Below are 12629 nucleotides of genomic sequence, written 5' to 3'. Positions count from 1 at the left end.
TCTCATTTACCAAATCCCCTTCTTCTAATTGCTAGCCATGTTCCTTACATGACTTAAGGCTTACCATTCTTTCACAGAAACCAGTTTTTTCCCTTAATGTATTTAACTTTGATTTGCTAGATGTTCAAATCTTTGGATAGTATTTTGCAGCACGGTTACACTATCCAAAGAAAAATGTTTTATCTTTGGATAGTGTAATCCTGATTTACACTTCTGCATATCTTTCTGCCTGACCCTTTGGACGTGTTTCCTGGAAATTTGCTGCACAAAAAGAGCAACTTCTATGAACACAAAGTTTAAAGAAAACTATATTATTTCCTATAACTGGGTTGGAAGTCTATACATGTTATTTTTAAAATAACCTAACCAACTTTCAAAGTGAGTTCTTTGCTATATGGTGGAAAGTTCTCACCAAATATTAACAAGAAGTGCGTCACAATTTTGTACCCCATCCACCAAAAACTAATAGGAAGATCAACCTTGAATGTGGAGGCATCACAAGCAAGAAATCTGAGCAAAATTAATTCAACAAAGGGATAGAGAGTCTGACCTACGACCTTAGAAATTGCAGTCCGATATCTGTGGCATCCTGAAGACTTACGGTTCAGTAGGAAGGTTAACTTGACTTAATATGCTCATGCGAATAAAATATTTATTTTTTCCCAAATGTTGTTTTGCTTCCCACGCAGACATATAAAAAAGTTATCAAATCTTTCTGTACAGAAATTAAGGCTTTTAGAAGGAAAACACAAAAGTTGTGTCTTGATGTGGCATAAGTTTCGATTTCAAAATAATGTAAAAAAAAATTACAAAGACAGAGTAAAAAAAATGCATAGAATGCATAACCTGAAGAAAATACTCAAGCCATGAGAAATGCATCACATTCAGCAAGTTTTATTCTGCAAAGAGAGAATTAATAATACTTTTTCTAAATATATTTCCAGAGTAATTAATGCATTAGATAAAAGTTTTCTGGTATCCCTTTGCACATATGTAACCCTGTTTCTCTGCTCTCCAAAGCAATTCAACACCTCTATGAGCAAAATGCTTTTCCTGCCCCAAGAGAAATTCTTCCATTTCAACTCAATTGATTCCTCTATTCCGGCTTCCAATCTCTAACTATTTTATTTATTTTTTTTTCATTTCAAGCAAGAAGTGCAGGCATTGTCAATGACATCAAATAAAGGGCAGTCATTGGTATGGATGAGGAGGAACCTCGGAGATTGAGGCACCTTCACTGTCACAAAAGCGCAAGATAGGAAGCCAAGGGAGAAACAAGAAAAAGAAGAGCCTTTAACAGTGAAAACAGATTCCTTGATATAATGTTTTTGTAGACACTTGGAGGCTGAAAAGAAGAATGGTGGCTTGGTATGCAGCGGAATGTTTCTTTTCTGGACAGGCTCATTGCAAAAATAGGAGGGGACTGACAGGCAGAGATAGCTACGGAGAGAGAAGTGTTGTTCATTTGCATACACAAAGATCTTTGTTGGGAGGGTGGACAAAGTTTTCAATCTGTTTTCCACATGTGGTGTTCTTGATTATCTGTCAAAATTACACTGAAGACTTTGTTAGATCATCAATGCTCAGGATGTCAGTGAGATAGAACACACATTTCAAATCTCCAAAAGTGCTTTTTGAGCTCTCCTACTCATGATGAGACTGTTTGTACACCATTTATTATGCATTTTTAGGACAGTGGGAAAAACCCTGTGAGAACAGGAAAATATCCTAACTCCATGCAAGAAGGTGACCTGGATTCAAACCCCAAAACATTCTCATTCAAGACAACAGTGATATCAGCTTCTCTACTGCTCAGCCAAAATAACTCACATCACTTCTTTAATCTTTAATTCTGCAATGCAAGTCTGGTTTGAAATTTTAACACTTGAAATTTTGTAACTTTCTCGTACAACGCGAGTAAATAATTTACTGTATGGCTCAATACGAAGACCCTTTGAGCGGGTAAAACAGAAACCTTCAGTACATGCTTCAATAGGTTATCCACAGAAGGGGGAAAGAAAAGAAAAAGGCTTTATTACCAAGCACATAAAGCCTAAATGAAAAAGAGTCTGTGGAATGGCTGCCTGTTTGTGATAGAGGCATATACTCAGCTCTGATGCCTTGGGTGTTCTGGCCTGCTGCACTAAGGCCTCACACTGGACCATACAGATTGCTGCCATTATGGAAAGTGGGTCTGTGGTGGCAAATAGACCTAAGCTTTCACAAGGCAACATGCACACTAGGTGCCTCAGGCTCATTTTGTGATCTGACTGCAGACTTTGGTGTAATTTGCATGAAACTGAAGCCCTCAAAAATTAATTTTAATGTAGCTAGTTCTTTTGTTTATCCCATAACAACTTAAGACTGTAGGCATTGTTTTTATTGCCATTTTTTTGTGTATTCATTAGGTCCCAAGTTGGACGAGTTAAATATTTTATCATATTTAACAGCATATCCTGTGTTTTGCCACCCAAAAGCTAAAGTTTTATCCATCAGTGGAAGTATGGCAGTGTGTTTCACTCTAACCCTTACATAGGGGAACTATCCTCTGTTTAATTTGTGCAACAGTTTCAGTGGTAATACAGTGAGTCACTTAAGAGTGAGTCACTGTGGACAAACAAAACACAACCAATGCATTCTAAATGAGGGGGAGGTGGGAAACTTCTCAGGTTTAACTTAAACTTCCATTTATTGGCTAAAAGCATGTTGTCACGCAGTCAGCAAGCGGAGGCCAGGTCAGATGAGTTCAATCTCTGCCATGAGGTATTCGCAATAAAGGTCATAGACTGAGAAACAGTAACAAGGGCCCCTTTTTTCCTTAAAATATCTTTTGCTTGGCTAGATATTCTACAGAGCTGTATTTTTCATATTCATTTCATGGAACATTTGATTTGGAACCTCTTTCCTCTCAGGGGTTTTTAGAGTGTTTTTTCTTTAGTGCTCCTGTGCCACTGCTCTTTTGTCATCATGAAGGTGGTTTTATAATGGCAGCCTTTGGCAGTCTGTAGCAGTATTCACGACACCATTTATTCCTGCATTTTAACTGTACTTGAATAGCTGACCAGTGCTTTTACTTGATTATCTAAGCATCATTACTGATAATTCTATTGCACTGTGAACTGAATAGAACTGGACTCAAAAAATGTTTGGAAGCATGACAGCTGCTTGTCTTTTTTAGCATTTTGAATAACAATTGGAGTATCCACTTATCGACAGTTAAAAAGAAAGCTCAATATTTCCCTCTTGTTTTTTTCGTTTTTCATCATCAGCTTTACTCATGCTACCCCAAAACTGCATTTATTACACATTTGCTTTATGTTATTATTTCACTCAGTTTTTATCAGTAGAAATTCATTTGCTGTCATTATCTAATACAGAAATACTCCTCTAACATTGCAGCAATTAGATACATCGGTTTTTCACAGATAATTTTGTCTTCTGTTAAGTGCAAACATTCATTCCTGCATGATAAAATCAATTCAGCGGATTGCTTTAAATGACATGTTATTATTGTTTATTGTAGTGTTTTATTCACAGATATCTGTGCAACAAGAAACTGTTTTATTGTTTCCCTGTAAACAAAGCTACAATGACCTTTGGGCAGTTAAATGCTGTTATGAAGTCTGCAATTATAACAACATTGTGATGTAACAGAGAAAAGTTGAACTGAGGATTATATTTTTGAGCACTGACAGTCAAATATTAGTCCCAAAACATATCTTCCAGTATAGTCAGACATTAACATTCTAGCTTAGATTGTGATACTGAAAGTATCTACCTAACATTAGTTAGTTAGAATGTTGCTTAGTTGTTAGCAACATTGAAACAATATTGCTAACAACTAGGAGAAAGAGAACAATAATAATAAAAGAAGTCATCTGCAGCTACAGGCACATTTCAAAATTTGACAAGAAAAATATTTCACATTGGTCATATGTTGTCTTTGCACAAACCACTTATTCAAGCTCATCACCAGATTTTTGTCACACCACAAAATGTGTCTTAGTCAGAAATTGTGTGAACACATTCAAATCCTGCTGCTGCTCTCTTTTCCCTTCAAAACCTTCATAAAAGTAAAAAATAAAACTGAAATCTATCTGAAAATGCCTCCTGGTTGACTTACAACCAGGAGGTTTTGAAGCCAATGCCTTTAATTATTCAAATATTGAGAAGATAATTTTATACCAACACTACTGTGAAAATAAACTACATGCTCTGCTCTGCTGTTTTTTCTTCTATAGTATATATAATCAAATACATTTTAATTTTATGAAGGAATAAGAGTGCACCTAATGTAGTTTTCAAATGATAATTTAATTTATTGTAATATAAAAAAAACCTTGCCTAGCTAAGGCGGTTCTATATTAAGTACAATACTCTTCCATTCTTATGTCATATATTAATTATTAGCCACCTTCTATTGAGTTCAGTTTTACTTGTTACAACCAGGGCTGATTGAACAAATGTACACTTCAATAGAAAGTTGGTGAAAAAACAAAAAAATCCCACATAATATCATAATCTGAAGAAATTCAGACATTTATTAGTCTGGAATCAGTAAGAAAGCTATTTCTTAGACTTTGGTTTTGCAGGAAACCACAATCTGGGCCATTATCCGCAATTGGAGAAAACATGGAAGAGTAAACCTTCGTAGGAGCCTCCAAGACTCGTGTCCATGAGACAGTTCCAAGGGAAAATCTGTTATTTCAGTGTCATTTTATAACTTTCTAATGATCTCCACCATTTAGGTCTAACAAATAAGTACAAGTAGAACAAAAATAACTAGGGGGCAATTACTTCTTCATTGCATTGCTTATTTTTGTTGTCAACCCTTCTCGCAGAGGCCAAATTCATGGGATTTTTAAATATATGCTTTTCATAAAATTTTGATTGAATATATCATCTATGTACAGGATTTATCTACTTACAGTACATTGAGAGATTTTAAATCATGCATGAGGTAAAAATGCTAAAAACATTGATCTGAGCTGTCAGTTCACATGATGCTGGGTATGTGATTTAACACGGCTTCTTAACATGGACCTCCTGCCTGACAGTCCTCAGGTTAATGGTGTGAAAACAGGGACCCTGCTTTACTCAACCTGTCAAGTGGTAATTGGCCTTCAGTTTCCCTTAATAGGAGTGTGCCACAGAGACTGCAAACACTCCTTAAACTGTGTACGAAATAATTGGTGAAGAGCAAGTAAGAAGGGCTTGAGTAAACATGAATCATGATTCGTATGTAGCATTTTACTGTCAAAATAAATGTTTCATTTCTTATGAACTAGGCTTATCATCCACTTTGTGCTCTTGTTTTTATATTGCAGGTTATTCATCTGTGCACATGAGAAAGACGGAGAATGGAGAGACTTGTCAAATTCACCAAGATGAGACGGTTTAATGATGGTAGCCTCTGAGGACAAAAGCTCAAGACAAGCCGAGGCGGTGAAGTCTCCCTTTGAACATTGCCTCAAAATTGACGCAAGCATATCTCATTGAAAAGAAACTGAAAAAGGATAGCATTTTTTTTTATTGGTACATGGGGACAATATGCATCATCACACACCCATCGATAAACACAAAACAAGTAATCATAATTATTGTGGCTCTGAAAACAGCTGAACATCCTGCTGCATCCCCAACTAAATCTAATCAAGGTACTGAAACAACTGTAATACTAAACCCCTTTGTTTTTTCTTGGACCCATACATGACTTTAAGAAAAGCACAAATGGCCTGTAGATCAGACGGGGTGATGAGTGCCTTGTTTTGGTCTATAACTCTTATATATTTGACTCACATTGGCAGAGTAAGTGGTGACTGCTGGTTGATTGAGGGAGAAAAGGGCTTTGTGTGGCTTGCAATTTGCAGCCAAAATCAACCACCCTACGAAGCCATCCCACAGCATATCAATAACACCATTGTTGACCTTCGTCTGAATGAAAACAAAATCAAAAGTATCCATTTTTCTTCTCTCAGTCGCTTTGCCAACTTGACATACCTGAACCTGACCAAGAATGAGATCTCATACATAGAAGACGGAGCCTTTTCTGCTCAGTTTAACTTGCAAGTTCTCCAAATGGGCTTCAACAAGTTACGAAACCTGACAGAAGGGATTCTCCGGGGTTTAGGAAAGCTGCAGTACCTCTACCTCCAGGCGAACCTGATTGAAACTGTGATACATAATGCCTTTTGGGAATGCCCCAACATAGAAAATATTGATCTCTCCATGAACCGAATCCAACAGTTAGATGGGTCCACGTTTACCAGCCTAAGTAAGCTCACCACCTGCGAGCTGTATACAAACCCTTTCAATTGCTCATGTGAGTTGCTTGGGTTTGTGAAATGGCTTTCGACTTTCCCAAACCGGACAAATGAGCGGATGGTCTGTGACTCTCCTCGTGGTGTTGCAGGTTACAGCTTACTTAGCCAGAATCCTAACAACCCCACATACCGAAATGCACTTCACATGCTAACTACTGTGTGTACCGATGACTACGTGACCCCATTTATTACTGTCTCTATGGAGTCCACAACACTACCACCTGACTCAACACTTTGTGGTCTGGAAGACTGTTCCTCAGGCACAGAACCAGATGACACAACCATTGGTACAACTGAAAACGAGGTGCAGGGAACCCCTGTGATGTATCTAAAAGCAGTAACAAACACAGTTGCGACCGTTACAGTTCAATTTCGTGATCCCTTCAAGAAGCTGTACTTTCTGGTTCTTTACAATAACAACTTTTTCACAAACCTGGACAGGCTCTATAAAGTACAGGAAGATGTTGAGATTAAAAACCTTCAGCCCCACTCCAACTACACAGTCTGCGTTACTTCAGAACGCAATTCTCTGAAACAAAATCACACATGTCTGACATTCTCCACTGGCCCTTGGAATGGAAAAGACAGAGTTGTAAACAATGCAACTGCTACTCATTATATTATGACTATTTTGGGCTGCCTTTTTAGCATGGTGATTTTTCTGGGAATTGTGTACTATTGTTTGCGAAGGAAGCGTCAACAAGATGAAAAGCAAAGAAAATCAGGAAGTCTTAAGAAAAATATAATGGAACTCAAGTACGGACAAGAACTAGAAGGAGGGACTATTTCTCGAATGTCACAGAAGCAGCTGCTGCCTGGAGAGAGCATAGCCCGTATGCCCTACCTGCCATCGGCAAGTGAAATGGAGCAGTATAAGTTTCAAGAGATAAGTGAGACTCCAAAAATGATGAAGGGGAACTACATGGATGTCCGGAGCATGGATCATCATGAGCGCAGAGAGTGTGATATGGGAATGGCAGGGAACAGTCAAGGATCAGTGGCAGAGATTTCCACAATTGCAAAAGAAGTTGATAAAGTCAATCAGATAATCAACAACTGTATAGATGCCCTAAAATCGGAATCGACTTCTTTTCAAGGAGTTAAATCTGGAGCAGTGTCGACAGCAGAGCCCCAACTGGTGTTAATATCAGAGCACCCCCAAAGTAACCCTGGCCTTCTATCCCCAGTGTATAAGGACAGCTACCATCACTCTCTTCAGAGGCATAGAAGCTCTGATGTCTCGCCAAAGAGGCCCAGCACTGCCACAGGCGGGCCCATGCGAAGTCCAAGGCCTTATCGCTCTGATTCCAAGTACATAGAGAAAACCTCCCCAACAGGAGAGAGCATCATTACAGTAACACCTGCCGCAGCCATCTTGAGGGCGGAGGCAGATAAGATCCGCCAGTACAGTGACCACCGGCATTCATATACCGATGCTCAGATAGAGGAGCTGGAAGGACCTGATAGCCACAAGCTGTTGGAACCCCTTACCCACTCCCGGTCCAGAGACTTAGCTTACTCCCAGATGTCCTCTCAGTATCACAATCTAAGCTACTCATCCAGCCCTGAATACTATTGCAAACCTTCACACAGCATCTGGGAGCGATTCAGACTCCACCGCAAGCGACATAAAGATGAGGAGTACATGGCTGCCGGCCATGCGCTGCGTAAGAAAGTTCAGTTTGCAAAGGATGAGGACCTGCATGACATATTAGACTACTGGAAAGGTGTTTCAGCCCAACATAAATCATAATTCATCTAGGTGTTTTTAAAATGGACTTTCTGTTGCTAAAATGACACAAGAACATCATTTGACGTTTGAATTAATGGATACTTCTCTACCATAATTAACTAATCTTTCATGTATATCACACTCTCTTTTGACTGTGAAGAAGATGAGACAAGGATTCTAAAACTTCTCTTAATATCTAAAGCATTCATCTTGGAAAAAATATACTGCAAATTAATTATATATATGTTACAATGAATATTAGGTTTTTTTGGGTATCGCATGGCCAAGTCCTGTGACAGTGGATTTGCTGTTGTGTAATATGAATCTACTATATGAAGAAAATTAAACTTTAAAAATTTTTGAGGAACTATTGGGACCCACACAAGCAGAACACTTTTTTCGTCCTCCTTGCATATATTTAATTGAAAAATGTGTACAGATATGGGTTTCTATATTTGAAATGTTTGCTGTGTAAATGGTGAAGTATTAGTAGATGAATCAGGTTTATCAAACTGACCGCTGTCTCTTTTGAAAATATTTGTTAACGTCTAACTTTAGCCCTAGAACCGCAGTCGTTCCAGTACTCCTCCGAACTGCCGCAGGTTTTATCCCCATTTCTAGAAGCCTTAAAAATGACAAAGATTAAATTTCAACAGATTGTATTATGATCATTTTAATAGTTTTATTAACTGTATGGAGAAAAATTATTTTGCCAATTTATTCTATGAAATTGCATCAGGCTCACATTTTCAATCATACTTGATAAGTAATAATGCAGAACTCCCTTTTTATACATCATCTAAAAAAAAATTTCTAATGTCATTTCTAATATCTCTTCTGTACTTTTCTTAATTGGGCAAAGGAATGAAGACATTAATCAAACAACAAACAAAAATAAATAAATAAATAAATAAACAGAAGAGTAAAAATGCTGTGCAAAGGAAGTAATATTTTTGATGAAAAATATTTTTAGATTAATTTTACCTTCACACATTTACAAAGATTCACTCTAACATTCAAAAGCCCAACAGATATCAGTCCCCATGCTGCATTATAGATGCAGTCAAAGTAAAAAATAAGGAAATACACCCTCTTTACTCTAATGTGACAGTTCATATCTATCCATTCTTTACTAGGTTGTCCGAATATGATTTTAAATTCCAAAAATGCACAGCAAATTCCACAATATTTAGTAATTTATGAAACAAAGACAAAGCCAAAATAGAAATGCATTTATATAGACTGAATTTTTGGTTTGGTTTTCTACCCACTTTCTTGGTTATTGCACAGTTCTTGTTCTTTTATTTGCAAATTACAGAAGCCAATTTGTGATGGTCCAAGGATGTTCACAATGCAGTCAAGTAATCTGCAGGGCTGAAAAATAAAATTAGGAAAAAATAAGAAAAATAGAAAACATGCAAGCAGCACCAGAAGAAGATCCACTGGGTCTGCTACAGTGAATTTCAGTACTTAAAACAATGACCATTTTACAGCTCTCCATTAACAAAAAATTTACCAATTTCAAATTCAAAATTTTAAGAGCAGTGACTTGATGCACCTTTTTGGACTTCTTATTCTTATTCTTTTTTCAAGCCTTTAAATTGTATCAAACTAGAGACAGTAGTTTATGGCTAATTTGATTTGTCCTGGACTTTACTTACACATGGGTAATATGGCAAGAGTGTTTTATTGTCTTTTATGCAAATATAATGAGAACTGTGTATTTGATAACGTTTATGTAGGGTAGAAATTACTTAGTTTGCAGTCCTTGGTTAAAAGGTAAAATATTTATTCTCCCACATCGTACATATCCTATAACTGATGCAATGCTAAAGAGGGACATTTTAGTAAAAGCCATAAAGTAGTAGACACCATGGATTCAAGTCTTACTAAGAACTGAGAATGTATAAGGAGTAAAAATGACCTCTTTGCGGTTCTAGTGTTAAAGTAAATTCAAAGAATTCCACCAGTTATATTTTAGTTATTTTTCTTTCATTCAGTTTTGAGCTTTTTACATGATTCAGATGGATTCAGTTTTTTTGTTGTTTTTTTTACGTTCCCTGAATCACAAAGTGCAGTATTTACTGGTTGGATCCTGAAAGACACCCTACTGGCAAAAATGCAGTATAGACCATGCTGATGTTAATGTCTGTGTTTCTGTTCCATGAACCGCCATTTGTATCTTTTGTACCAAAGTAGAAGAAGCTAAAAATGTTTACAACTTTCCTGCCTAGCCTGGGGATCAAATTACCATACAGTAGTAGAGCAATATAATTTTAGTATTTCATTTTTTAAGCTCTTCCTTTAAAATTACAAATTGGGAAACCATTGTATTCAGAAACAAGATTTTACTTAAAAGCCTGCTGTTAAACATTAAGACTCCAATGGAAAGGCAGCTGTACATTGTCATTATTTAGGTAGACAGAAAGCTGCCCTGCAGGGGAGCCCAATAGATGAATGTAACAGATACATATTCTGATCTGTCTATGGCAGCTTTTTCCATGTATTTTCAAAAAGATTTTTGAATCATGCTATTATCTCTTGTGGATTTCACTTTTATTTTTCTTTTGCTTCAATATTTTGTCCAGCCTGGTATATTGCATAATATGTGATCGTATACATGAACGAAGATAGTTTGTTATTCAGATTGGCCTTGTTGCTTGCTGAGAAGTTTAATGTGTATTTTATCTGCTTAGGCTGTTGAATCATTTTGTATATTATGGAAGCAAAGTACCTGGCACACATCAACATGCTAAAGTATAGTTTTCGAATGTGAAACTGAATCCTCTGACTTAATGGCTGTGAATTTATAAATCATGTTTTTTTTGTTTTTTTTTTAAAGTAAATATATTATTTCAATCTTTTTTATTTCTAAGATGTTTATATATTTTATTCCAACAAGGCTCATAATGATTCATCACATAGTTAATAACATGTAAGAAATATATTTTTTGTCATATAATGAATTATTGCAATATCAACATGTATAAAGAGCTAAATATCTTTCTCATCATTGCTTCAACATATTAAAATACATTGCATAGCAACCTATTTACTCACATTTAAAAGAAAAAAATAATGTAAATGTTGTCAAAGCTCTAATTGTTTAAAATCCAATTTTATCTCATTCTCTGCTACTTGGCCAAAGTGTTAACCATTCAAACCTCATATCACCAAAGTTAAAAAAAGAAAAAGATATTAAATTATTTAAAACTGATGTTTATAGCTCAACATTTGAATACATTTATTGTGACTTTTATTAGATTCCATTGTGGTTATTACCAAGCTATTAAATATAGTAACAGACAATACAGTAACAGTAAAAACCATTGATTCCAGTTTTAGCCTGCTTTCTTAAAAAGAAACTCCAACTTCCCTCTAAACTCTGGCTAGAGTAACATTATGCAGTGACCTGAGGTCCGTCCAGATTAAAATATGATACACAATCTAATTAATGGATTAATAAACAAAACAGAACGTCAGAAATGTTTGTACAGGTTGTGTATAGTTCTCAGACATGAGTTAAGAAATTTTTCACAAACATTATTAAGTTGATTGTTTGCATTTGTATTTCAAACCCATTTGTTCATTTTCTCTTACACGACTCTGTCCATCTCATTTAAATGTGTCATGATATTATTATTTTACTCTAGGATGAAACATTCATGAGCCTGATGTGAATGTCTTATGTAAGCACCTTGTTTTCTGTTAAATGGGTTGTCTGACTTTATATTTCAACCGCCTTAAATTTTTTGAGATTTAAGTAAAAGTGTAAATTGTTGTATTATTTCTAATGTTTATATTGTTGTTAAATCTTCATTTATTATTTTTATAAAAAAAACATTTCAGTATGTTTCAAGAGCTGTCGAGGTTCTAGTTTATTTAGCTACTTAGAACCATGTTTTTTATATTGCATATTGTAGCACTTCTGTGTCTAATAAGAGTTCTAAGTGATGAGGAAAACATATAGAGAGTGCAACAATTATTTGAGTGCATCAAAACAAACAAGAGCACAAAGATGTGTTTTTTTATTATTACTTTTAATTCTTAAAACTATGTTATCTGCTTTCAGACAAAGTACTGTGAAATAAAGTTAAGGGTGCACATACAGCAAAGTCAGTATCTTTATTATGATTTTAACACTTTTTAAAATGATTTTACAATGATAATAGGTTAGTTTCAAGATTGTGTGAAATTATTTGTTGAGTGTGCATTGAATGATTTGCAAAAAAGTGGATATGAAAAGCAAATTACTTTAGGTCTAACACACGACCATCAACTTTGGCCATTTACAGTTGAAATTAGATTGTACAAAAGGACACATCATTACTTTTTCCTCATTATCTGATACAAAAATCAGACCTTGTCCTCAGTTGGAATTTTTTTTTCTGTTTTTTTTATGGAAATGGAAATTTTCCATAAACTGAGGCTACTGTACAATTTAACAATTTAAGGAAGCACTAAATAAGATGATGTCATGGCTAGCATAGTTCTGATTCACAATAGACTAAATCACAGCATTTGTGAAACTCTGGATATATTTTAAGCAACATCTCAAAAAGTAAAAATTTGTG

At 35.7% G+C, this 12629-nt stretch overlaps 1 protein-coding gene across 3 annotated transcripts in view; it reads left to right on the top strand.

Moving 5' to 3' along the window:
* The window catches only part of elfn1a (extracellular leucine-rich repeat and fibronectin type III domain containing 1a), an 84005-nt gene extending 71700 nt beyond the window's left edge, over window positions 1-12305 (top strand). For all 3 annotated transcript variants that reach the window (XM_044099443.1, XM_044099442.1, XM_044099441.1), the window contains one exon: window positions 5328-12305. In XM_044099443.1, coding sequence (XP_043955378.1) covers window positions 5710-8076 — 2367 coding nt within the window. In that variant the 5' untranslated portion in view covers window positions 5328-5709 and the 3' untranslated portion in view covers window positions 8077-12305. The remainder of the gene's footprint in view (window positions 1-5327) is intronic.
* The last annotated feature ends 324 nt before the right edge of the window (window positions 12306-12629 follow it).

This window comes from Gambusia affinis, linkage group LG19, assembly GCF_019740435.1.
Source record: "Gambusia affinis linkage group LG19, SWU_Gaff_1.0, whole genome shotgun sequence".
Taxonomy (NCBI): domain Eukaryota; kingdom Metazoa; phylum Chordata; class Actinopteri; order Cyprinodontiformes; family Poeciliidae; genus Gambusia; species Gambusia affinis.
Note: the sequence above shows the minus strand (reverse complement) of the source record. Positions and strands in the feature narration are given on the sequence as shown.